Source organism: Pleurodeles waltl, chromosome 7 (assembly GCF_031143425.1).
Source record: "Pleurodeles waltl isolate 20211129_DDA chromosome 7, aPleWal1.hap1.20221129, whole genome shotgun sequence".
Lineage (NCBI taxonomy): Eukaryota > Metazoa > Chordata > Amphibia > Caudata > Salamandridae > Pleurodeles > Pleurodeles waltl.
In genome coordinates, this window is record NC_090446.1 from 1,166,611,832 (window position 1) to 1,166,635,005 (window position 23,174).

At 47.2% G+C, this 23,174-nt stretch overlaps 1 protein-coding gene across 5 annotated transcripts in view; it reads right to left on the reverse strand.

Moving 5' to 3' along the window:
- The window catches only part of LOC138246071 (uncharacterized), a 308,358-nt gene that overhangs the window by 50,514 nt on the left and 234,670 nt on the right, over positions 1 to 23,174 (reverse strand). For 3 of the 5 annotated variants that reach the window (XM_069200275.1, XM_069200273.1, XM_069200277.1), the window contains one exon: positions 1,086 to 1,415. In XM_069200275.1, the coding sequence (XP_069056376.1) occupies positions 1,086 to 1,415 (330 nt within the window). The remainder of the gene's footprint in view (positions 1 to 1,085; positions 1,416 to 23,174) is intronic. The other 2 variants (XM_069200274.1, XM_069200278.1) reach the window with 1 other exon arrangement.

Genomic DNA, 23,174 nt, shown 5'->3' on the forward strand with positions numbered 1-23,174 from the left:
TTTAGGTCCATGTTAGCCAAGACCTTTTGATTTTACTAAACTTATGTGTATGTCAGAGTTACTTATAGAGGTTTTCAGCCCCACTTCATCCACTTGTCTGTTTTGTATCATTCAAATTTTTCTCCAACCCACCGAGCTTGCATCAAGGCGCAATGCATCAGCCCCCTATAGCCATTGGCTGTATTCACTTTGAGTTATGGAATTCTGCCCTTTCATGAAGAATCCATCCCCAACCAAAGGGAGCACATCCTCACAGTGCCAGGGAGTTCTATGGTAATGTGTTTTTTTTTTTAAATTGATGAATGCCTGGCAGCTTCCCAAACAATAAAGTTTGGAAAAATCATGACAAAACAAAACAAGAATTACCAGCAGACTAGCGAACGACACCAGACCTATTGGCTTTGACAGAGCTTCTTAGTGGTTGGATGGTGCAGGAGGGTGTACAAGATGGTGTTTGCTGGAGGAATGAGTTGAGGCTGAAGGGATGGTGCCTTGAGTTCAAGTAGCCTGTGTTTGAGGGTCACACTGAATGTGCTAGGTTAGGATGCCAATCTAAGGTCAGCTGAGAGAGAGTGTAACTAGGAGAGAAAACAAACTGTATTATGATATGGCATAAATAGGTTTGGTGGACTTGAGAAGATGTTGGGTTTGTAATAGGAAGAGGCAAGTAGGTGTTGAGTGAGGGATGGTTTGTGCAAGATAGGAGTGTGAACACATGAATGGATTTAAACACTAGGAGACATAGAGGCCTATCATGATGGGTATCTCTTCCAATGCTTTCATAACATAATTAGAGAGCTATTGTTTTGAGATAAAAATTTTATATTTCTTCATTTTTATATTCCTTTTTTCACATCTCAATGTGGGTGAAACAGCTAGTAAAGGGATATCCTGAAATATGAGAGACAGAGTATATGTGAGCCTCCATATAAAACACTGTAAACTATATTGCCTTTTGGCCAAATATCAAAAGAAATGGTCATTTATTTCGAATATAGATAGCAACATTTATAACTTTATTTCCATTAAATTAAAAAAAATGTTTTTTTTGTAAATTACCATAAAATGATAATATCTGCACTCACCTATGATAGTAGGTGTAATGTAGTTAGGGCCCAAAAACCCGTTTTGTACTTTCACGTACAATCGATATCGATAGGTGTCGGAGAAGGAGATATTGCTCATATAGATCACTGCTTTGGAGACGCCTTGTGGTGCAGATGCAGGGATCTCCACCCATATTCTCGGATCATTGCTATAATTCTGTCCCTCGTTCAAGTCGACCACAGTAACATCTGATTCATTTGTGGAGATCCTCACAGCCTCTATCACACTGGTGGCGTTACACCAAATTTCTGCTTTTCCGTTGCACTGTGTGTAAAACTCGAGATTACAGGAGATATCCGCGGCCGCTACTGAGAGACAAGAAGAGTCTGATTAATGCTGGCTCTGGCCTGCGCAGTGTTTTGTTACGTTTACAAGCAAGTATGGCATTATATCGTATTGCAACATTTATATACAGCTCCATACCCTCTAGTTCCATTGCAGGGCGCAGAAGCACCTAATCGGACAAGTAGTAGACTGTGCCATGGGTGAGTGTGTGGTTGTAAAAGTGTTGTACTTCTTGTGAACGTATGTGGGGGGCGATCTGGTTCTTATCTTTTTTGGGTTGCAGCGCCTAGCAGTGTGCTGGAGGAATCATTGTGAGTGTGAGGCAAAAGTAGTCAGCTGATGGTTATGATTGACTCTGCAGGTACTGTGTTATGTTTAGTTCTTGATAGAACTGCTTTCTTGTTGTCTTGGAGGTGTTTTAGGTCTCAGCTGTAAACAGTTTTAGGCCCATATTTAAAAAAAAAAAGTGGCACATCAGAGCGGATGTGCCATTTTTTCTGCACCCCCTTACCGGCACCTAACAGCATCATGGTGGTCGTTAGCACAATAGTGTCAAACGTTTTGACACTATTGTGGTGCTTTCCGACACTAGTGTAAAACATTTTGATGCTAGTGTAGCAAAGTAGGTTTCTATGGGAGCGTCATTTTAACACCTGCTCTGATCAGGCACTAAAAATGATGCCAAGAATGGCGCAGTGAAATCTGTTAAATTTCACTGCACATTTTTGCGGGCCTCCTAGTGCTGGAACACCCCCTCCCTTTGCATACATTATACCTGGTGCAGGTTTAATGTGGCGCAAGGGTTTGCAAAGTGGCGCAATGCATGCACTGCGCCACTTTGTAAATATGGTGGATGGAAAAAGCCACCTTAGCATAAAAAATACAACACTATGGCGGTGCTAAGTTGGCGCTAGGGGCTCATTAATATGCCCTTTATTTGTCTGGAGGTGTTTCCTTGTCTGGGACTAAAATGGATTTCAAGGCAGACTCAAACAGAGAAAAACACCAGCGCAAAGGATGTTGGACAGGCTGCCATATTTACCACCAGCCCTCCAACATCCTACCTAGCACTAGGTCAGCTGAGAATGATTTCCTGATGACAGCCCCAAAGGCAGAAAACCTTATCTCCTGCACTGTAATGAGGCAGTGGACGTGAGAGGTTGAAGTACAAACACAGTTTGTGGCGACTGCCCTATTAGGGTGCATCTTTAAAATAGCCACTTGTTGTTGTTTCCTATCCTGTCCTGGAACTATTGGCTTAGGAAGATTTTCAAAAAAATAGTGTGGCTAATGCACACATGCATGTTTTTCCTAAAATAAAAAAACACTTTCATTAAATACATCTTGTAAACATTTATCGTAATGTTTTGTTTTGCAGAAGAAAATATTACCTGCGTTTTATTCATCAGTCAGTATCAATGCATGAATGCTCCTAGACTTATTGGCTGAATTAGTCCTGCAACACTGCGCTTACCTGGTTTACCTACTTTCTACCCAATCAGTCACAGCAAATCAAACTGGCTTCTCTTCTCCAGATTGACCAAGAACACTTTTCAAAATCTCCATTTATGCTCTCAACATAACTTCTAAAGTCATATGCTGTCGGATATCACATTTGAGTGAATCACATGCAGCTCCCAGCATCGCACAGGCCTGTAGACAATCAGGTACTGTGCAATGGGCTGGTCTGACAGATCAGTGTGTGGGCCAGTTTTGCAACAGATTGTGGGCCTGTTTTATGGCCAAGTGAGTCCGTTTTTACTGTTGATTTCCTTGACATCACCACAAATAATGCCACTGTAAACACAAATCCATGCATCCATGCAATCTCCCATACAATGCAAAATACCCATACATCATTTGTTTTCCAGTCCGAACCTGGTAAATCCATCACAAGATTGAAGAAAAACTTGCAACCAATCCACTGCGTTATATTCACTCGCACATGTTTATCACCAGATGCAGGAAACCTGGTTTATTGGAATAGGGGCAAACTAAGATCCTCCTCAAGGAGATGGCTAACTAACCATTACTGTTAGACCTGCAAGCCTTAAGGAAGACATCCCCCCACTTTTTGCCTGCTTCCTCCACTTTTTCTGACCTTGTTTTTGCTGGTTTCCCGACTCTGCACATTTAACCGCTTCTAACCACAAATAAGTACCTAGTAAAGTGCAGTACATGTGCCCATCGAAGACCCTGTATGTGCATGTTTAAACTGCCATTAGAATGTGTCAAAATAAGTCTTTTGCCATGTCCAAATCTTATTTTTTAATACATATAAGAACATGTAGTGTAGGCCCTGGATGGCACAGATGCAGGATGCAATGTATTTAAAACGTAGGGCATGTACTTTTATGTTTTACATGTCCTGGTAGTAAAAAACTCTCAAATGCTTTTTTCACTGTTGCAAGGCTTATCTTTCCCATTGCATAATGCTGGACCTGCCATATTACATTTTAAGTGTAATATCCCAATTGGAAAAGATAATCCCTTCCAGTTTGGTGTCTCTGGAATCACAATTTATAATCCTAATTTATGGTGCAATCAGATTTTAAATTGCAATTCTGGAAATGCCACGTTTAGAATGTTGGTTTTTTCTTGCCTTACCAGTGTGGTTCCTACAGCCTGTCCCATGCCACATGAGTGGGTGTAGTTGGCAGTTGGACTTTGTGTATTTGTGTATCCCTCCTAGACAGCTTAGGTGTGACTTGATGGACCTTCTCTGGCAGAATGGGAGGGAGATGTTGGACACAGCCTCACTTACACCTCAATAGGCTGTGTCCTATCAGAACACAGAGAGTCTACCAACCCTGCATTGTCACTCCAGCCAGCTTGGAGCCAGGGAAGGGGAGACAGGTAATTCCTTCCAATTCAAAGCCACTGTCTAGAAGCTTCTTTCATCTTCCAGAATAGGGTACAGGGTATAAAAGATAGACCTCATACACCACCGCTTCAGTACACTCCTGGGCCGATGGATACTCTACCAGGAAGAAGGGCTGCTGTACTGCTAAAGGACTGCTACTCTGCTGGATTGCACTCTGCTGATTTCTACCTGCTGTTCTGAACAGCTAAGTGCTGACCTTTTGCCTGGGTGAGAAGATCTGAACTGAATCTACTGAACCTAGAACCCAGAGTGACTACAAGGGCAGGTTGGCAGGCCTCGTGATCTGAAGCCTCAGGGACATAACAGACTTCCTACAACCTTGCATCTGCACCTGGACTCTGCCATCTGTTAGTCTGCCTTGCCAAATAGTGCCACCTCGGTCCTGGATCTTTGGAAGTGGACCTAAGGCACAGGATCTCGCATCTCTCATCGACGGCAGCCTCGACGATGATGCCGCACTCTGCACCACAGCCTCACAGCTCATCAGAATCGATGCATCACCCCAAATGCGTGTTGCATCATCGACACTGGATTTAGCATCGCAAACCCTGTCTATGGGATCCTCGACATTGACGGAAGAGGACCTTGCACCGCAGCCTCACCATATCTCGGAACAGACTCATCTCCTCGACTGCGGGACACATCTTTGCTGCGGATCCATGCAATGCTCTGCAATCCAGGATTAAAGGTACTTTTGTTCAGCTGGGTTAACTGAGTTCCTGTAGCAGGGGACTTTGGCCTGGCCTGGCACGACCAGATTTTCACAGTTAGCCCTTTACACCTTTTGGCAATATCTTCTTTACAGACTCCAAAATTCAATATCTCCAGTTGTACTAATTGTATCTTTGTCGTTCTGGCCTTGTTCCATTTATTAAAAACTACTCTTGTTTTCTAACTCTGCTCTGGGCTACTTTTGTGGTGTGTTTTCACTGTGTTACTGTTTGACGCGCTGTACAATACTTTACACATTGCCTCTAATTTAAGCCTGATTGCTCTGTGCCAAGCTACCAGGGGGTTGAACTCAGGTTAATTTGCAGCTTGCTTTGCCTTACCCTGACAAGGATTGTAGTTGGTGATTGACTAGGGTACCTACCCTAATCAACCAAAAACCACATTTCTTTCAATCACCATTTACCATTCACTTGGACACAGTCACAAGACACTCTTCCATAACCTTAGAATCTTATTTGATAGAAAGTTCCCTTTCATGCAACACATGCATGTCATAACTAAACCTGTCTTTCGTCAAATCAGTATGCTGTGTGGTGTTCTTCCATTCCTCCTCCCAAATTAAATGTCTATTATCCTCACAGTTCTGCACTCTTGTTTTAATTATTGCAACAGCTTGTACATCAGTCTGCCCAAAAAATCAATTGCCATACTCCAAAGGACTCAAAACTATCTGTCTGGCTACTGCACATGCTAAATCTCTACAAACAAATCACATGTACTCATAAAGTCCTTCACAAGCTTCCTGTAAATGTCAGAGCAAATTTCAAGGCACTCTGCTTCATCCAATAAGCTCCACACAGCAGGTGCCGTAACACTTGTCCAAGTTATTGATTCCATACCATCTGGTGGAAAACCTACATCCATAAGCCAGAAACTATTCTCAATCCGCTGATTTTATCTCAAGACATTTGGCGGAAGGTCCCTACATACAAAAGGACCCTCACAATGAAACTCACTCCCATTATATCCTAGACAGGAAATTGACGTTCATAAATTCAGGAAGCTATTAAAAACTGCTTATTTATGTTGGACCTGAGACTTGCTTCAATACAACTAGCCTCCAGACATTCTGAAACCTGGGCCTGTTGGTTCCTCACCTGAAACCAGTCACTTTATCTTTGGCCCATCCTCTGACTCTTCCCAAGGCTCTTGTATCTTCACCTCACAACATATTATTTTGTTCACTTGCTGGTCAATACTGATGTCATCTACTACAGGGCGTGCTGAGGCTGCCCCCAATGGCTTGTAGCCCAATATAGAAACTTAAAATCTAATATATATGTATATAGAAAAATAAATAAATAAATGTCTAAGCACTATCAAGGCATGCACAGATGCTGTGGGTAAGTAAGTAATTAATTATGAAATCCCCTATTTTCTAGATTGAATAAGTCCTTGTTAGAAATGGGGTTTCTGGTTGGCTAGGGTTTGCACCTAATCCAGGCGGATCCCACCCGCCCTAGTCGAGTCAAGGGAGTTACACACCCAAGATAAACCCTGCACACCCACTTGGTACCTTGGCATGAGCAGTCAGGCCTATCCCAGAGGCAATGTATAAAGTGTTTGCACAACACATACAACACATGTGACACACTATCCCCACCACAAAGGAAACACAACACTAAGTTATATAAAAAAAAACTATATTGTACACAAAATCATTAGACCTAACACAACATGTCAGTAATACTCAGCTACCCAAACATTTGTCAGAACATTACACAGTACTGTTACTCTGCAAAAGCTCACATATAACACACATGTTACTCATTATTCTGCAACATAAGCTGTAGTCAGGAGAACATTACTAAAATAATGTACATATCATGGTAAAAACACGTCACCAGAAAGGCATAATGTCACAGTAAACATGTTACTAAAAAATGCACATTCCCTCGTGAACAGACTTTCATACACGCCCATAACAGGAACATCAGAACATCAGAGAACACATGGCAAGTGATGGAAGACACATCAACATAAATGCCCATGAAAAGGAAGATCAGAGAATACATGCCAAACCATGGAAACATCACGGCCCATAACAGGATCCTTCTCTTATTCATCTCAGGGAGAAATAGTGGGGGGACCCCAGCGGTCCTCTGCACCAAAACGGGGGCCAATTGCTGATAAGAGAAAAGGAGGGGTGCAGCATGACCCCCTCCGTTCCTATGGAGGGGCCCCTTCTGGAGCCTGCCCCCAAACTGGGGTGCTCCCAGGCCTTGCAGACCCCCAGGGCCATGACCAGCCCTCCCAGGGGGAACAGGGGAACTAAAGAAAGGGGCCTAGTGGTGAGAGGGGCCTCCGATGAGGCTTCTGCCCCGCCCACGACTCCTGTAAAGTTGTGGTGGCCCGGTGGGGCGGGGAGCCTCCAGCGAGGCCTCCTCCCCACCCGTCCTGCCCATGACTTCTCTGGGGCCTCGGTGGAGCGGGGAGCCTCCGATGAGGCCTCCTTCCCACCCAGACGGCACCATGCACCCGATGAAGTGCGCAAGTCTTGTTGTAGCCTTCGTGGGCCGCAGCAGTGAAGCCTGGCAGCAATCTGGTCCGGTTGGTGCCTCGCCGGTGCTCTACGTAGAACGCTTCGCTATGGGGGCACCGCTAGGAGTGCTCTTGCTCCGGATTTTGTTCTTTGGTGCCCCAGAGGCACAGGAAACAGTGCCTCTCAAACATGTTTGACTACCACGAATGTCTGGGTCACGACGGTGACCTCTTTTTCTCCTATTATCACAGAGAGCACTCTTCGAGTGCTCAGTCACAGGAAAATACAGCACACTCTGTAAGCGCTGCAACAATTCAGGATGAGGTGCTCCTAAGGCACAGGGGCTTCAGCACTCCAGCAATCCGCCCAAAAAACGCTCCTTATGCTGGAAAGCTTACAGTTTGCAGAGGACAGGGGCAACAACACCCAGCCTCTTGGGACACAAGGTGGAGCAAAGGGTGGTAGGGTCCAGCAACAGGTCTGCACAAAGGGGATGCAGACAGTGGCAGTTCCTCCTAGCGACCCAGCATTTCACAGGTCAGCACAGCAGCAGCAGTCCATGGAGGTTCCTGGTGAGTCCCTCAAGCAGCATTTTGTGTCCAGCTCCAGGTATGGAACCCCCTGTACTTATACTCAGTTTTGCACAGTGTTAACAAAGAGGAGGAGAAGGAGAAAGGGTTCCAACCAGTTCCAATCGGTTCTAGGAGTGTCCGCGCTCTCCTCCAGCACAGGCTCTAGACATCAGTTTGGGGAAAACGAGCACTTTGTGTGAGGCCAGGGCACAGCCTTGACAAATGCAGGTGTGCCCCACCTCCCCTTGTCTCAGCCTAAGAAGACCATTCAATATGTAGATGCACCTCTGTGACACCTTCACCCTTCCTGTGTACAGGCTGTCTGAAAAGTATGCAAAAAGCCCAGCTGTCACTCTGCCCAGATGTGGATTGGAGTCAAGCTGCAAAACACCAGTCATATGCACAGAGAAATGATCACTTTCTAGAAGTGGTATTTCTATAATGGTAATAAAAAATCCACCTATAACAATCTACCTATACCAGTAAGCTGCATTTCCCACTACCATTACAACCATACCAAACATGCCTACCCTACTCCTCATAAATCAGACAATACCCTAGTCATAATGCAAGCCATTTCCAATGCAAGCCTATGAGCAAGGCAGCACTCACAGCAGTGAGACACCAAATAGGCTATTTGTCATTACCAGAACAGGCCACACAACTGGGCACATTTCCTGCCTTCTACATACATAGTACCCTGCTTATAGGGGTAGCTAGGGCCTACCTTAGGGGTGACTTACATGTAGTAAAAGGGGAGTTCTGGGCCTGGCAAGTAAATTTAGATGCCAGTTCCCTGTGGCAGAAAACTGTGCATGCAGGCCCCGTGCTAGCAGGCCTGGGACAGGCTTGAAAGGCTACTTCATTGGGTGGTGCAAGCAGCGCTGCAGGCCAACTAGAAGCATTTAATTTTCAGGCCCCGGCTATAGGGATACCACTGTACAAGAGACTTAAGGGTAAATTAAATGTGCCCCTTAGGTATAAGCCAATCATATCAACTTAGTAAGGAGAGCACCTACACTTTAGCACAGATCAGCAGTGATAAAGTACTCAGAGTTCTACGGCCAACAGCAAGAGGTCAGAAAAAATAGGAGGAAGGAGGCAAAATGTTTAGGGATGACCCTGCAAGAAGGGCCAGGTCCAACAGTCCCTTACATATCTTAGAATAATGTCATGATCTATACATGCTCATATCATGTAGCGATGTCTCTCCAGTAATTTTAATAATCACAACTTATTAGCAAGGGTCAAATGCACAATCCATGACACAGTAAACACTCTATTTACAAAGGGCCAGATGTATGTACAAACAAATACAATTAGTAGGTGTAAATTGCTTAGCAGTGTTTGGTGATCAGTCTCTAATTTTGCAATGCAACTTGTGTACCGATAGGTTGCATCACATCCTCAGCCACTTGGAGGTCAAAGAATCATCTTTGCAGTGATTATTCATTAGGCAGGTCGTTATTTGCAACACCCGGTGTTGTATATGGACACACGGATAGTAGCCTATAGGCAAGATCCCTGCATTTACATTCTCAAAAGAGGTTTTGTTTTTTTAAGTAGCCCAATTTTTTGAGAGGAGATGGTGCTGTTTTAAAAATTAAAATGTTGCCCTAATGGAGATACATTTTTGGGAAGTACTCTGCACCACTCTATCCTTTTGAAGCCACCAGACACGGCTTCCATGGAGAATTTACTCTATAAGAGATAATCTTCTTTTTTTATCACAGTTACCACCTTCTTAGAGGTGTGTGTAACTGTTCAGTGGTTTGCAACAACAATTGTGGTTGCATACCACTAATACATCACATCTCATTGAGCTGCACACTGAGGAAGGATCACTCCTTTCATGACTCTCCTAATTATGATTCAAAATTAGCCGCAAAATCCCTTTTGTGGTTCAGTAAAGGCTTTTCTTTCTGAAATGCAAAGGGAGTTTAGTGCATAACAAAACAATCATTTTGCACTGTAATCCTGTAATTTTGTGAATTGCAGGATTTGGTACTGCAAAATCCTTTCATACATTTGACCCAAAGTTCTTATGTCCTCTTGATTTCTTTGTGACCAGCATAATAATGCATGTATATAATGACCACTAGTTGCATAGTGGGCCATGTCTGCTAGTCTGACAGGAAGTCATAAACCAATGGAAACTTAGTGTGATCAATATTTTTCAAGGTAGTGACTGTACGTGCATCTGAATGCTGGGACCTAGAAGGTTTAGAGGGTGTTGAGGGGGAACCCCTTTGCATTTTTACTTAGGGCAAGAAACCCTCTAGGGCCAATGTTTACAGTGAAAAAGGACCTTCACTGGAAACATAGGTGGAAATTATGGGACCAAAGACAAAATGAGAATATATTATGTATCATTTAATCTTAAATGCTTCACATTGCACAGTTTGTTTTAAATGTTCTTCCTTTCTCAATATGTCCCCTCAGTCCATTTTTTCTATGTAATCCTAAAATCTGTGGTGACAAGACTCTAAGGGGGTCATTCTGACCCTGGCGGCCGGTGACCGCCAGGGTCACCGACCACGGGAGCACCGGCAACAGGCTGACGGTGCTCCCTCGAGCATTCTGACCGCGGCGGTTCAGCCGCGGTCAGAAGCGGAAAGTCGGCGGTCTCCCGCCGACTTTCCGCTGCTCGGGGGAATCCTCCATGGCGGCGGAGCACGCTCCGCCGCCATGGGGATTCTGACACCCCCTACCGCCATCCTGTTCCTGGCGGGTCTCCCGCCAGGAACAGGATGGCGGTAGGGGGTGCCGCGGGGCCCCTGGGGGCCCCTGCAGTGCCCATGCCAATGGCATGGGCACTGCAGGGGCCCCCGTAAGAGGGCCCCGCAAAGTATTTCAGTGTCTGCAAAGCAGACACTGAAATACGCGACGGGTGCAGCTGCACCCGTCGCACCCCTGCAACTCCGCCGGCTCCATTCGGAGCCGGCATCCTCGTTGCAGGGGCATTTCCGCTGGGCCGGCGGGCGCTCTTTTGGAGAGCGCCCGCCGGCCCAGCGGAAATGTGTGAATGGCCGCCGCGGTCTTTTGACCGCGGTGCGGTCATTTGTCGGCGGGACTGTGGCAGGCGGCCTCCGCCGCCCGCCACAGTCAGAATCAGCCCCTAAGTGTTTCTGCATTTATGAGAGCCAATTGCCACTATAATCTAGTTGTCCTCCTCCAGGTGTAAAACCCTTACTTCATAAATGCCATAGCTGAGATACCACACCCATCACAGTCACAAATTATTTTCACCACCGTTACAAATAAACATATAAAACGATATGGCTGTATTATAGACAGTGCACACTGCTGCGGTTTGCACCACAGCACACCTTTAACTAGGTGCACTGGTTGTACAGAGACACAGTGTACCCTATTAAACATAATTCACTGCCTCCAGGGCATCTGGGAACTTGGCCTGTCCTCAGTGCAGCGCTATTAGACTTTTCATCCTTGGCGTGGTCTCCCTTAACTTTTTGCCTTTGTTCCCCAGGTTGTTGATGTGTGTGGGACTCTGATTTTACTGCTAACCAGTGCTAAAGTGCAAGTGCTCCTTTACAAAATGTGTATGTAATTGGCTTATCCATGATCAGCATATTTGATTTATTAGTAAGTCCCTAGTACAGTGCACTAGAGGTGCCCAGGGCCTATAAATCAAATTCTATTAGTGGGCCTACAGCACTGGTTGTGCCCCCCACATAAGTAGCTCTGTAATCATGTCTCGACCTGCCACTGCAGTGTCTGTGTGTGCAGTTTTAACTGTAAGTCTGACTTGGCAAGTGTACCCACTTGCCAAGCCTAAACCTTCCCTTTTCTTACATGTCAGACACCCCTAAGGTAGGCCCTAGGTAGCCCCAAGGGTGCAGTGTATGGTTAAGGTGGGACATATAGTAATGTGGTTTATATGTCCTGACAATGAAATATTGCTAAATTTGTTTTTCACTGTTGCAAGGCCTGTCCCTCTCATTGATTAACATGGGGGCTACCTTTAAATCTGATTAAAGTGTAGATTCCCTTTGGGAACATTTGGACATGTAGAGTTTGGGGTCTCTGAGCTCACAATTTAAAAATACATCTTTTATTAAAGTTGATTTTGAGATTGTGTGTTTAAAAATGCCACTTTTAAAGACTAAGCATGTTCTTGTTATACCATTTCTGTGACTCTGCCTGTTTGTGGATTCCCTGTCGGGGTCAGTTTGACAGTTGGGCTGGTTGCACCTCACACTAGACAGTGACTCAAAAAGAGCTGGGGTGTAGTCTGCTTTTCCTGACGAGCCATCTGTGCTAGGAGGGAGAGGAGGAATGGTCACTTACACCTAAAAGGGCTGTGCCTGCCCTCACACAATGCAGTCTCCAACCCCCTGGTGAGTGTCTGGGGCCTGGCATGGGCAAGGCAGGATTTCACATTCAAAAGAGACTTTACTTTGAAGTAGGCCTACTTCAAGGGAGAAATTGGGTATAAGAAGGGCACCCAGAACCCCAAACTTGAGAAACACTTCTGGAACCAAGAGGAACCTCTGCCTGGTGAAGAGCTGAATAGCTGAGGAAGAAGAGCTCCCCTGTTTGTGACTGTGCTTTGTGGAGCTATCCTGCAGTTGCTGCTTCTGGCAGAGTAAAAGGGCAAAGACTGGACTTTGTGTGCCTTCTATCTTGAGAAGAAATATCCAAGGGCTTGATCTAGGGCTTGCCTCTTGTTGTTTGAAGTCTCAGGGACAGCAAAGACTTCTCTCTGCCAGCACCTGGAGTCTTTGGAGAGACTCCTACTCTGCCCTGTGGTGCTCATCCAGTTCCTGGGACCCTTAAAGGAGAAGCTGGCAGCCTCAAAACAAAGAAATCCATGCACAGAGAGCGTGCGGGGAAAAGATTGACGCAACTCTGATCTGCGGCTGAAAAAACGACGCGCTGCCAGTTCCGCAGCTGAGAAACGATGCTCGCAGTAAACGCGACCCAAGAATCGACACACGGAGCAGGAGAAACGACGCGCAGCATCACTGACGGAGGCTGGGAGATCACTACCTGCGCTGTGGGGTTTTCGGATCATCGTGCGGCTGGATTTCTGACTCATGTACCGCTGTGCGTGTAAAAACACAGCAAGGCCTGCCCGGGCCCGAGAGTGCTGACTGGATTGACGCATCGCTCTCCTGCGGAGAGAAGAAACGACACGCCGACCCGGCAGAGGGAGAATGACGCACGGTCCCGCTTGTGAGTGGAATCAGCGTCTCGCAAGCCCTTTTTGACACACACTCGCCCGTGCGGGTTGTTTTTGACACGCAACGGGTACATTTTTCACGCTAGCAGAGCTAATGTGTGTTTAAAACTACTTAAAGACTCTTTTTGCATTTTTATTGATAACTTAACTTGTGGATTGTGGATTTTTGTCGTTTTGGTCTTGTTTTGTTTAGATAAATATTTCCTATTTTTCTAAACTGGTGTTGTGTCATTTTGTAGTGTTTTCATTAAGTTACTGTGTGTGTTGGTACAAATACTTTACACCTAGCACTCTGAAGTTAAGCCTACTGTTCTGCCAAGCTACCAAGGGGGTAAGCAGGGGTTAGCTGAGGGTGATTCTCTTTTACCCTGACTAGAGTGAGGGTCCTTGCTTGAACAGGGGGTAACCTGACTGTCAACCAAAGACCCCATTTCTAACATTAGTGATCAGCGGTTGGAATTTGGACTTGTATTTGTACTTGACATACAGTGATTAAGTGTACACTACTGTTTGAGTTCAGACCACTATGTAACCCCATACTACTTGTTTGGGGATCTTTTGATTTTTTCTGTTTGGGACTGTTTTTTGTTCTACTTCCATTTTATCGCTGATTCTTTGGTTGACTTTCTTTGGAACTTCATTTAGGAACTTGTTTTTCTGCCTTTGGAACTTTGCACTTATTTTTTAATCTTCATCATGTCCCAAGCTGGAGATGCATCATTTGGGGCTGACTTTGACCTTGAGAAATTGAAGAGTTATACCAAAGCTCAGTTGAAGCAGTTCTGTAAAAGTTTTGACTGTCCCATTAAGAGCTCATCCAGGAAGGAGGAGCTGCAAAAGGCACTGAGGGCCTGGGTGACAGCCAAGAGCAGTGAAGGGCACACAGAGGATGAGGGAGATGAGGAGGAGGAGGAAAAGTGTTCAGTACACAATGGTATTGTGGGTGGGCCTGTTATGTCCAGGGAGAGGGTCTCCAGGGCAGGTAGCAGTGTCTCATCCAAGGGTCTGACACCTGAAGAGTTACAGGACAGACAGGCAGAAAGGGAGTACCAATTGGAGCAGAGAAGGCTAGCTCTTGAGGAGAGGAAGTTATTGGTGGCTCATGAGCTTAGCTTGAGAGAGATGGATCATAGAAGCCAGTCCAGTAGAGATGGTGGCAGCAACCCTACAGTGTAGCCTGAGAGGAGGGTACACATTCCTAAAGACCTTGTGAAAGATTACAAGAGGGAGGATGACATATACTTGTGGTTCAAGGGGTATGAGTCTGCTCTCCACATGAATCTGGTCCCTGAAGCTCATTGGGGGGCGGGTCTGTGGAAGCACTTTGAGATAGAGGAGAGGGATACACTGACAGCCTTAGGGGATGCTCAGAATCTCACCTACTCTAACATGAAGGATGCCTTGCTTACAAGGTATGGTCTTACCCCTGAGAAGTACAAGGATAAGTTTAGGTCCTACAAGAAGAAGGAATCCCAAACATGGTTGGAATGTGTTGATTCTTAATGCAGGTCACTGGCTGGTTGGGTGAAGGGCAGTAAGGTAACTACATATGAGGGGCTTTACAATCTGATTGCTTGGGAGCACTTGCACAGTTTATGTTTTCCAGAGCTGCGCCAGCACCTGATTGACAGCAAGCTGACTGACCCCAGGAAGCTTGCGCTGGAAGTGGACCGCTGGAAGAGCACCAGGGTCCAAAGGAGGTAGGGGGGAGACCACGCCAAGGGTGGGCAGGGTCCTTCTCAGAAGAAAGGGGGGTAGGGGTAAACAGGGGGAGTTCTCTAAAGGGCCCCAAGCTGATTCCCAGGGTAAGGATTCCCAACCCCCCAGTGAAAAGAAGCCATGGTTCTCCATAGGGAAGACAGTGGCAGGTGGTCCCTCACGTGAGTGCTATGCATGTGACCAGGTGGGTCTTGTGAGGGGGGACCCCAAATGCCCCAAAAGTACACCAGTACCCACTAATGCGCCGTTCCAGGGTTTGGCCCGTGTAGCGCTTGGGGAGGAGTTGGTTTCAGGTGGGTGGGAACCAGCCCAGATGACCCTTGTCTCACTAGGGGATAGTGAGATGGTCCAGAGAACCCTAGTGCCTGGAAACACTAAGAAGTACAGGCAGTGGGTGACCATTAATGGACAGAGGGAGGAGGCTCTGAGAGACACAGGAGCCAGTGTGACTACAGTGCGGAGTCAGCTGGTGTCTGAAGAGCAGACAGATCGCTGGGTACTTCACCAAGTAGTTGCAGTGGACAACTCAGAGTGCCTGTGCAGAGTGGCGCAGGTTCCCTTTGAATGGGGGGGGTCTCAGGTTCCTTGAAGGTAGCTGTGAGTCCAACCATGCCTGTTGATTGTTTGCTAGGCAATGACCTGGAGGATTCCCCCTTGGAAGGAGGTGGAACACAGGTCTCACTTAGAGATGTTGGGTCTGCCTGGGTGGGTATGCGTTTCCACCCGGTCAATGGCAGCCCGTAAGGCTAATCAAGAGCCCCTGGAGCCTGAAACAGTGGCCCAGGGGACCGCCAAGAAGAGGAAGGGCAGGGGGTGCGGGAAACCGGCCCCAGAAGTTCCCACGGTCCAGGAGGAGGCGGAACTTGAGGGTGACGCCCCGGAGCCTACAGGGGAACAGGTGGCTGAACTGGGGGAGGTCCCTGAGCTGTTGCAGTGGCAGCAGGAAGGGGGGCCCACCAGGGAAACATTCTGTGCAGCACAGAAGTCATGCCCTACTTTGGAAGGTTTGCGGCAGCAGGCTGCAGACCAGGCGGCTGGCAAGGAGCCAGGATCACACCTGATTTATTGGGAGGATGACCTCTTGTATAGCGAGCCTAAGGTTCGTGAGCCTGGATCAGCCCATGTGCTGGTGGTACCACAGTGCCTCAGGGCCTTCCTACTGGAGTTGGCTCATGATGTGCCTTTAGCTGGACATTTGGGGCAGGACAAGACCTTTGAGGGGCTTGTCACGCACTTTTACTGGCCTCTAATGCGCAGGCACTCAGATGCACATTGCAGGTCTTGTCAGACTTGTCAGGCAAGTGGCAAGAGTGGGAGGAAATGTAAAGCTCCCCTCCAGCCTTTGCCTGTTGTCAGTACTCCCTTTGAGAGGGTAGGCATTGACATTGTGGGGCCTCTGGATCCCAAGACAGCCATGGGCAACAGGTTTATCCTGGTCTTGGTGGACCATGCCACACGGTACCCAGAAGCCATTCCTTTGAGATCAATCACTTCCCCTGTGGTGGGTCGTGCTTTGGTGGGGGTTTTTACCCGCATGGGGTTCCCCAAGGAAGTGGTATCTGATAGGGGTACCAACTTCATATCCACGTATATGAAGTCTCTGTGGAAGGAATGTGGGGTAACCTACAAGTTCACCACCCCTTACCACCCCCAAAGTAATGGTCTGGTTGAGAGATTCAACTGCACCTTGAAAGGCATGATAATGTGCCTGTCAGAGCCCTTGAGGCGGAAGTGGGACATCCTCTTGCCATGCCTTTTGTTCGCCTACAGGGAGGTGCCTCAAAATGGACTTGGGTTTTGTCCCTTTGAGCTGATTTATGGCCTCCCTGTGAGGGGACACTTGAGTCTGGTTAAGGAAGCTTTAGAGAAAGCTCCTAGTAAACCCCTCCAGGATGTATTCAGTTACATGCTGGCTTTGAGAAACGAGACTGCCCGCTTCAGGAGTCTCACTCAGGAGAACCTGGAAGCAAGCCAGGAGGATAAGAAACCATGGTATGACCAGAATGCCACTCTGGTCGAGTTTCAACCTGGTCAGAAAGTGTGGGTGATGGAGCCAGTGGAGCCTAGGGCACTCCAGGATAAGTGGACTGGGCCATTTGAGGTGGTGGATCGCAAGAGCGAAGTCACCTACCTGGTGGACTTGCGGTCTCCAAGGAACCCTTTAAGGGTCCTGCATGTCAACCACCTCAAACCTCACTTTGAGTGGACTGAACTGTCCATGCTCCTTGCGTCAGATGATGGGGTAGAAGAGGAGAGTGAGCCTCTTCCTGACCTCCTGTCTGCAGGAGGAAAAGATGGGTCATTGGAGGGAGTGATCCTTTCCCCCTCCCTGACTGAGGAGCAGCAAGGTGACTGTCGGCACGTGTTGGGACAGTTTTCCACACTGTTTTCCCTGATCCCAGGAGTGACACACTTGTGCACACATGATGTGGACACTGGAGACAGTACACCCATTAAACAGAAGGTTTACAGGGTGACTGACAGGGTCAGGGCATGCATTAAGGATGAGGTATCCAAAATGCTTACCCTAGGAGTTATTGAGCACTCCAGCAGTCCTTGGGCCAGCCCAGTGCTATTGGTCCCAAAGGCTGCTGGCCCTGGTGCCACTCCAGAACTCAGGTTCTGTGTGGACTACCGGGGACTTAATGCGGGCAGCAAGACTGATGCACACCCCATCCCCTAAGCTGATGAGCTCATTGACCGGTTGGGAGCTGCCAAGTACCTCAGTACGTTTGATTTAACATCTGGGTACTGGCAGATTGCCTTAACTGAAGGGGCCAAGGAGAGGTCAGTATTTTCTACACCAGATGGCCACTTTCAATTTAAAGTGATGCCATTTGGGATGAAGAATGCCCCTGCCACCTTTCAGAGGTTGGTCAACCAGGTGTTGGCTGGGCTGGATGAGTTCAGTGCCGCCTACCTGGATGACATTGCTGTGTTTAGTTCCACATGGGAGGAACACCTGCAACACCTCTGGAGAGTGTTATAGGCCCTGCAGAATGCAGGCCTCACTGTTAAGGCGAGCAAGTGCCAAATAGGGCAGGGTTCTGTGGTGTACTTAGGACACCAGGTGGGGAGTGGCCAGGTGGCACCCCTACAGCCTAAGATTGACACAATTCTGGCTTGGGAGCCTCCCAAGACCCAGACTGAAGTGAGAGCCTTTCTAGGTCTCACAGGATACTACAGGTTTGTTAAGGGATATGGTCCCAATGTTACCCCCTTAACTGAGTTGACTTCTAAGAAGCAACCCAAGAAAGTGATCTGGACGGAGGCTTACCAGAACACTTTTGATGCCCTGAAGGCTGCCATGTGCACAGTACCCGTGCTGAAGGCACCTGACTACTCCAAGGAGTTCGTTGTGCAAACAGACGCCTCAGAGCATGGTATTCGAGCAGTATTCTCACAGCTGAATGAAGAGGGCCTAGCTCAACCTGCAGCCTTCATTAGCAGGAGGTTACTACCCAGGGAACATAGGTGGAGTGCCATCGAACGTGAAGCGTTTGTTGTGGTTTGGGCACTGAAGAAGCTAAGACCCTACTTGTTTGGGACTCACTTCCGAGTTCAGACCAGCCATAGGCCCCTCAGATGGTTAATGCAGATGAGGGGTGAGAATCCAAAACTGTCGAGGTGGTCCATTTCCCTACAGGGGATGGACTTTACAGTGGAACACTGTCCAGGTACAGAGCATGCCAATGCTGATGGTCTGTCCAGGTTCTTCCGCCTTAGTGATGAGAACTCCCATGAGGTTGGGTAGTTGCTCTCCACTTTCAGCTGGGGGGACAAGTGTTAGACTTTTCATCCTTGGCGTGGTCTCCCTTAACTTTTTGCCTCTGTTCCCCAGGTTGTTGATGTGTGCTTGACTCTGATTTTACTGTTTTTGTTACTCTGGGCACTTTACAACTGCTAACCAGTGCTAAAGTACAAGTGCTCCTTTACAAAATGTGTATGTAATTGGCTTATCCGTGATCAGCATATTTGATTTATTAGTAAGTCCCTAGTACAGTGCACTAGGGGTGCCCAGGGCCTATAAATCAAATGCTACTAATGGGCCTGCAGCACTGGTTGTGCCACCCACATGAGTAGCCCTGTAATTATGTCTCACACCTGCCACTGCAGTGTCTGTGTGTGCAGTTTTAACTGTAAATCTGACTTGGCAAGTGTACCCACTTGCCAGGCCTAAACCTTCCCTTTTCTTACATGCCAGACACCCCTAAGGTAGGCCCTAGGGAGCCCCAAGGGCAGGGTGCAGTGTATGGTTAAGGTAGGACATATAGTAATGTGGTTTATATGTCCTGACAGTGAAATATTGCTAAATTTGTTTTTCACTGTTGCAAGGCCTGTCCCTCTCATAGATTAACATGGGGGCTACCTTTAAATCTGATTGAAGTGTAGATTCCCTTTGGGAGCGGATGGGTGTGTGGAGTTTGGGGTCTCTGCGCTCACAATTTAAAAATACATCTTTTAGTAAAGTTGATTTTCAGATTGTGTGTTTGAAAATGCCACTTTTAGAGAGTGAGCATTTTCATTCTTACACCATTTCTGTGACTCTGCCTGTTTGTGGATTCCCTGTCTGGGTCAGTTTGACAGTTGGGCTGGTTGCGTCTCACAGTGCCTAGACAGTGACACAAAAGGAGCTGGGGTGTAGTCTGCATTTCCTGATGAGCCATCTGTGGTAGGAGGGAGGGGAGAAGTGGTCACTTACACCTGAAAGGGCTGTGCCTGCCCTCACACAATGCAGTCTCCAACCCCCTGGTGAGTGTCTGGGGCCTGGCCTGGGCAAGGCAGGTTTTCACATTCAAAAGAGACTTTACTTTGAAGTAGGCCTACTTCAAAAAAGAAATTGGGTATAAGAAGGGCACCCAGAACCACAGACTTGAGAAACACTTCTGGAACCAAGAAGAACCTCTGCCTGAAGAAAAGCTGAATAGCTGAGGAAGAAGAGCTGCCCTGCCTGTGACTGTGCTTTGTGGAGCTATCCTGCAGTTGCTGCTTCTGCCAGAGTAAAAGGGCAAATACTGGAGTTTGTGTGCCTTCCATCTTGAGAAGAACTCTCCAAGATCTTGATCTAGGGCTTGCCTCCTGTTGTTTGAAGTCTCAGGGACAACAAAGACTTCTCTCTGCCAGCACCTGGAGTCTTTGGAGAGACTCCTACTCTGCCCTGTGGTGCCCATCCAGTTCCTGGGACCCTGAAAGGAGAAGCGGGCAGCCTAAAGACAAAGAAATCCACGCACAGAGCGCCGTGCTGGGAAAAGATTGACGCAACTCTGATTTGCGGCTGAAAAAATGACGCACCACCGGCTCCGCAGCTGAGAAACGACGCTCACAGGAAACGTGACCGCAGAATCGATGCACAGAGCAGGAGAAACAACGTGCAGCATCGCTGACGGAGGCTGGGAGATCACAACCTGCGGTGCAGGGTATTCGGTTCATCGTGCGGCTGGATTTCCGACTTATGTACTGCCGTGCGTGGAAAAACACCGCAAGGCCCGAGAGTGCTGACCGGATCGACGCATCGCTCTCCTGCACAGAGAAGAAACAACGCGCCCTGACCCGGCGGAGGGAGAAATGACGCACGGTCCCGCTCGTAAGTGGAATCAACACCTCGCAAGCCCTTTTTTGACGCACACTTGCCTGTGCGGGGTTATGTTTGACGCGCAGCAGGTACATTTTCATGCTAGCAGCGCTAGTGTGTGTTTAAAACTACTTAAAGACTCTTTTTGCATTTTTATTGATAACTTGACTTGTGTATTGTGGATTTTTGTCGTTTTGGTCTTGTTCTGTTTAGATAAATATTTCCTATTTTTCTAAACTGGTGTTGTGTCATTTTGTAGTGTTTTCATTAAGTTACTGTGTGTGTTGGTACAAATACTTTACACCTAGCACTCTGAAGTTAAGCCTACTGCTCTGCCAAGCTACCAAGGGGGTAAGCAGGGGTTAGCTGAGGGTGATTCTCTTTTACCATGACTAGAGTGAGGGTCCTTTCTTGAATAGGGGGTAACCTGACTGTCAACCAAAGACCCCATTTCTAAGAAGAGCATTAGGGAAAGGTGGACCAGCTGTCTGAAGCAAGGGGATGTCTGGGTGGTACATGTGACGCCCGTTTCCCCCTACTAAGGTTTGCCTTCAGGGAGCTGTTGGAAATGGCCCTTTTTGCAGGGTCATCCCTAAATGTTTTGCCTCCTTCCTCCTATTTTTTCTGACCTGTTTTTGTTGGCTTTAGGACTCTGGACACTTTACCAGTGCTAAAGTGCATATGCTCTATGTGTAAATTGTGTATTGTTGCGGATTGGTTTATCTATGATTGGCATATTTGATTTACGAGAAAGGCCCTAGAAAGGTGCACTAGAGGAGTCCTTGGCCTGTAAATCAAATGCTACTAGTAGGCCTGCAGCACTGGTTCTGCCACCCACATTAGTAGCTAAGTATACATGGCTCAGACCTGCCACTGCAGTGTCTGTGTGCGTAGTTTTAAACTGCCAATTCGACGTGGCAATTGTACCCACTTGCCATGCCTAAACCTTCCCTTTTTATACATGTAAGGCACTGCTAAGGTAGGCCCTAGGTAACCCCATGGGCAGGGTGCAGTGAATGTTAAAAGTGGGACATGTACTGATGTGTGTTACATGTCCTAACAGTGTAATACTGCTAAATTCACCTAAATTCAGTCTTCACTGTTGCAAGGCCTATCTTTCTCATAGGTAAACACGGGTGCTGCCTTTAAATATTATTAAAGTGCAGATTCCCTTCGAGAGCAGATAGAAATATGGGGGCATATTTATACTCTGTTTGCACTGAATTTGCGTCATTTGTTTTTACGCAAATTCAGCGCAAACTTAACTCCATATTTATATTTTGACGCTAGACCTGTCTAGTGTCAAAATATAGGGGTTAATGTCATTTTTTGGAGGCGTGAAACCACCTTGCTTTAATGAGATGCAAGGTAGGCTTTCCAGACCAAAAAAAGACTCTAATCCCTAGTGCCTTATTTATCCTCCCGTGCAAAAAATGTGCATGGGGGAGGCGGGCCTAAATAATGGCGCTAAGCTTGCTTGGTGCTATTATTTAATGCCTGGATCATACCAGGCATTAGGGGACCTGTAGACCCATTTCCATGGTCAGAGACCATGGAAAGAGGCTAACAGGTGCCCACCCGAGCCCCAGGAACAACCCCACCCACACCAGAAGGACACCAGAGGATGGGGGTCCCCATCCCAGTTAAGTAGGGTAAGTACAGGTAAGTATTTTTAAAATGTATTTTAAATTGCCATGGGGGACCTGAAATGGCCCCCCCTACATGGCACTGGGTGCAACGGCTATGCCCAGGGGACATTGGTCACCTGTGATGGCCACTGGGGTGGTGGACATGACTCCTTTCTTTTATATGTGGTATGGATGGTTTTGTGTCAGGAAATGACGCTAGGCTGGTTAAAGGCATTTTTTTTGCCTGTAACCAGCCTAGTGTCATTTTTGTGAGGCAAAACTCCCTTCACCTGTACTGCCACCCCCACCCGGCTAACGTCATTTTTGCTGATGCTAGGCCAACCTGAGCGCTGGCTTGCGGGATTCCATAAATTTGGCACTCAGCTGGCGCTCTGGACTGACGCAAGCCGGCGCTATACTTTTTGATGCAAAACTTTTTTTGCGCAATTTCAAGTCAAAAAGTATAAATATGGGCCATGGAGTTTGGGGTCTCTCAGCTCACAATTTAAAAATACATCTTTTAGTGAAGTTCTTTTTTGGATTGTGAGTTTGAAAATGCGACTTTTAGAGAAGATAGGCATTTTCTTGCTTAAACCATTCTGTGACTCTGCCTGCTTGTGGCTTTCCTGTCTGGGTCAGTTTGACAGTTGGGCTGTCTGCACCTCTCCTGTAGACAGTGATACAAAGGGAGCTGGACTGTAGCTTGCATATCCTGATGAGCCATCTGTGCAAGGAGGGGAGGGAGGAATGGTCACTCTTACCTGAAAGGGCTAGGCATGCCCTCCCACAATGTAGTCTCCACCCCCCTGGTGTGTGTCTAGGGCCTGGCATAGGCAAGGCAGGATCTTGTGAACAACAGAGACTTCAAAGACAGAAAGGGGTATACGTATTGGACCCAAAACCCCTGAAAATTAGATTACTTCAAGGATTCAAGAGGAACCTCTGCCTGGAGAAGAGCTGAAGAGAAGTGCTACCCTAGCCTGTGTC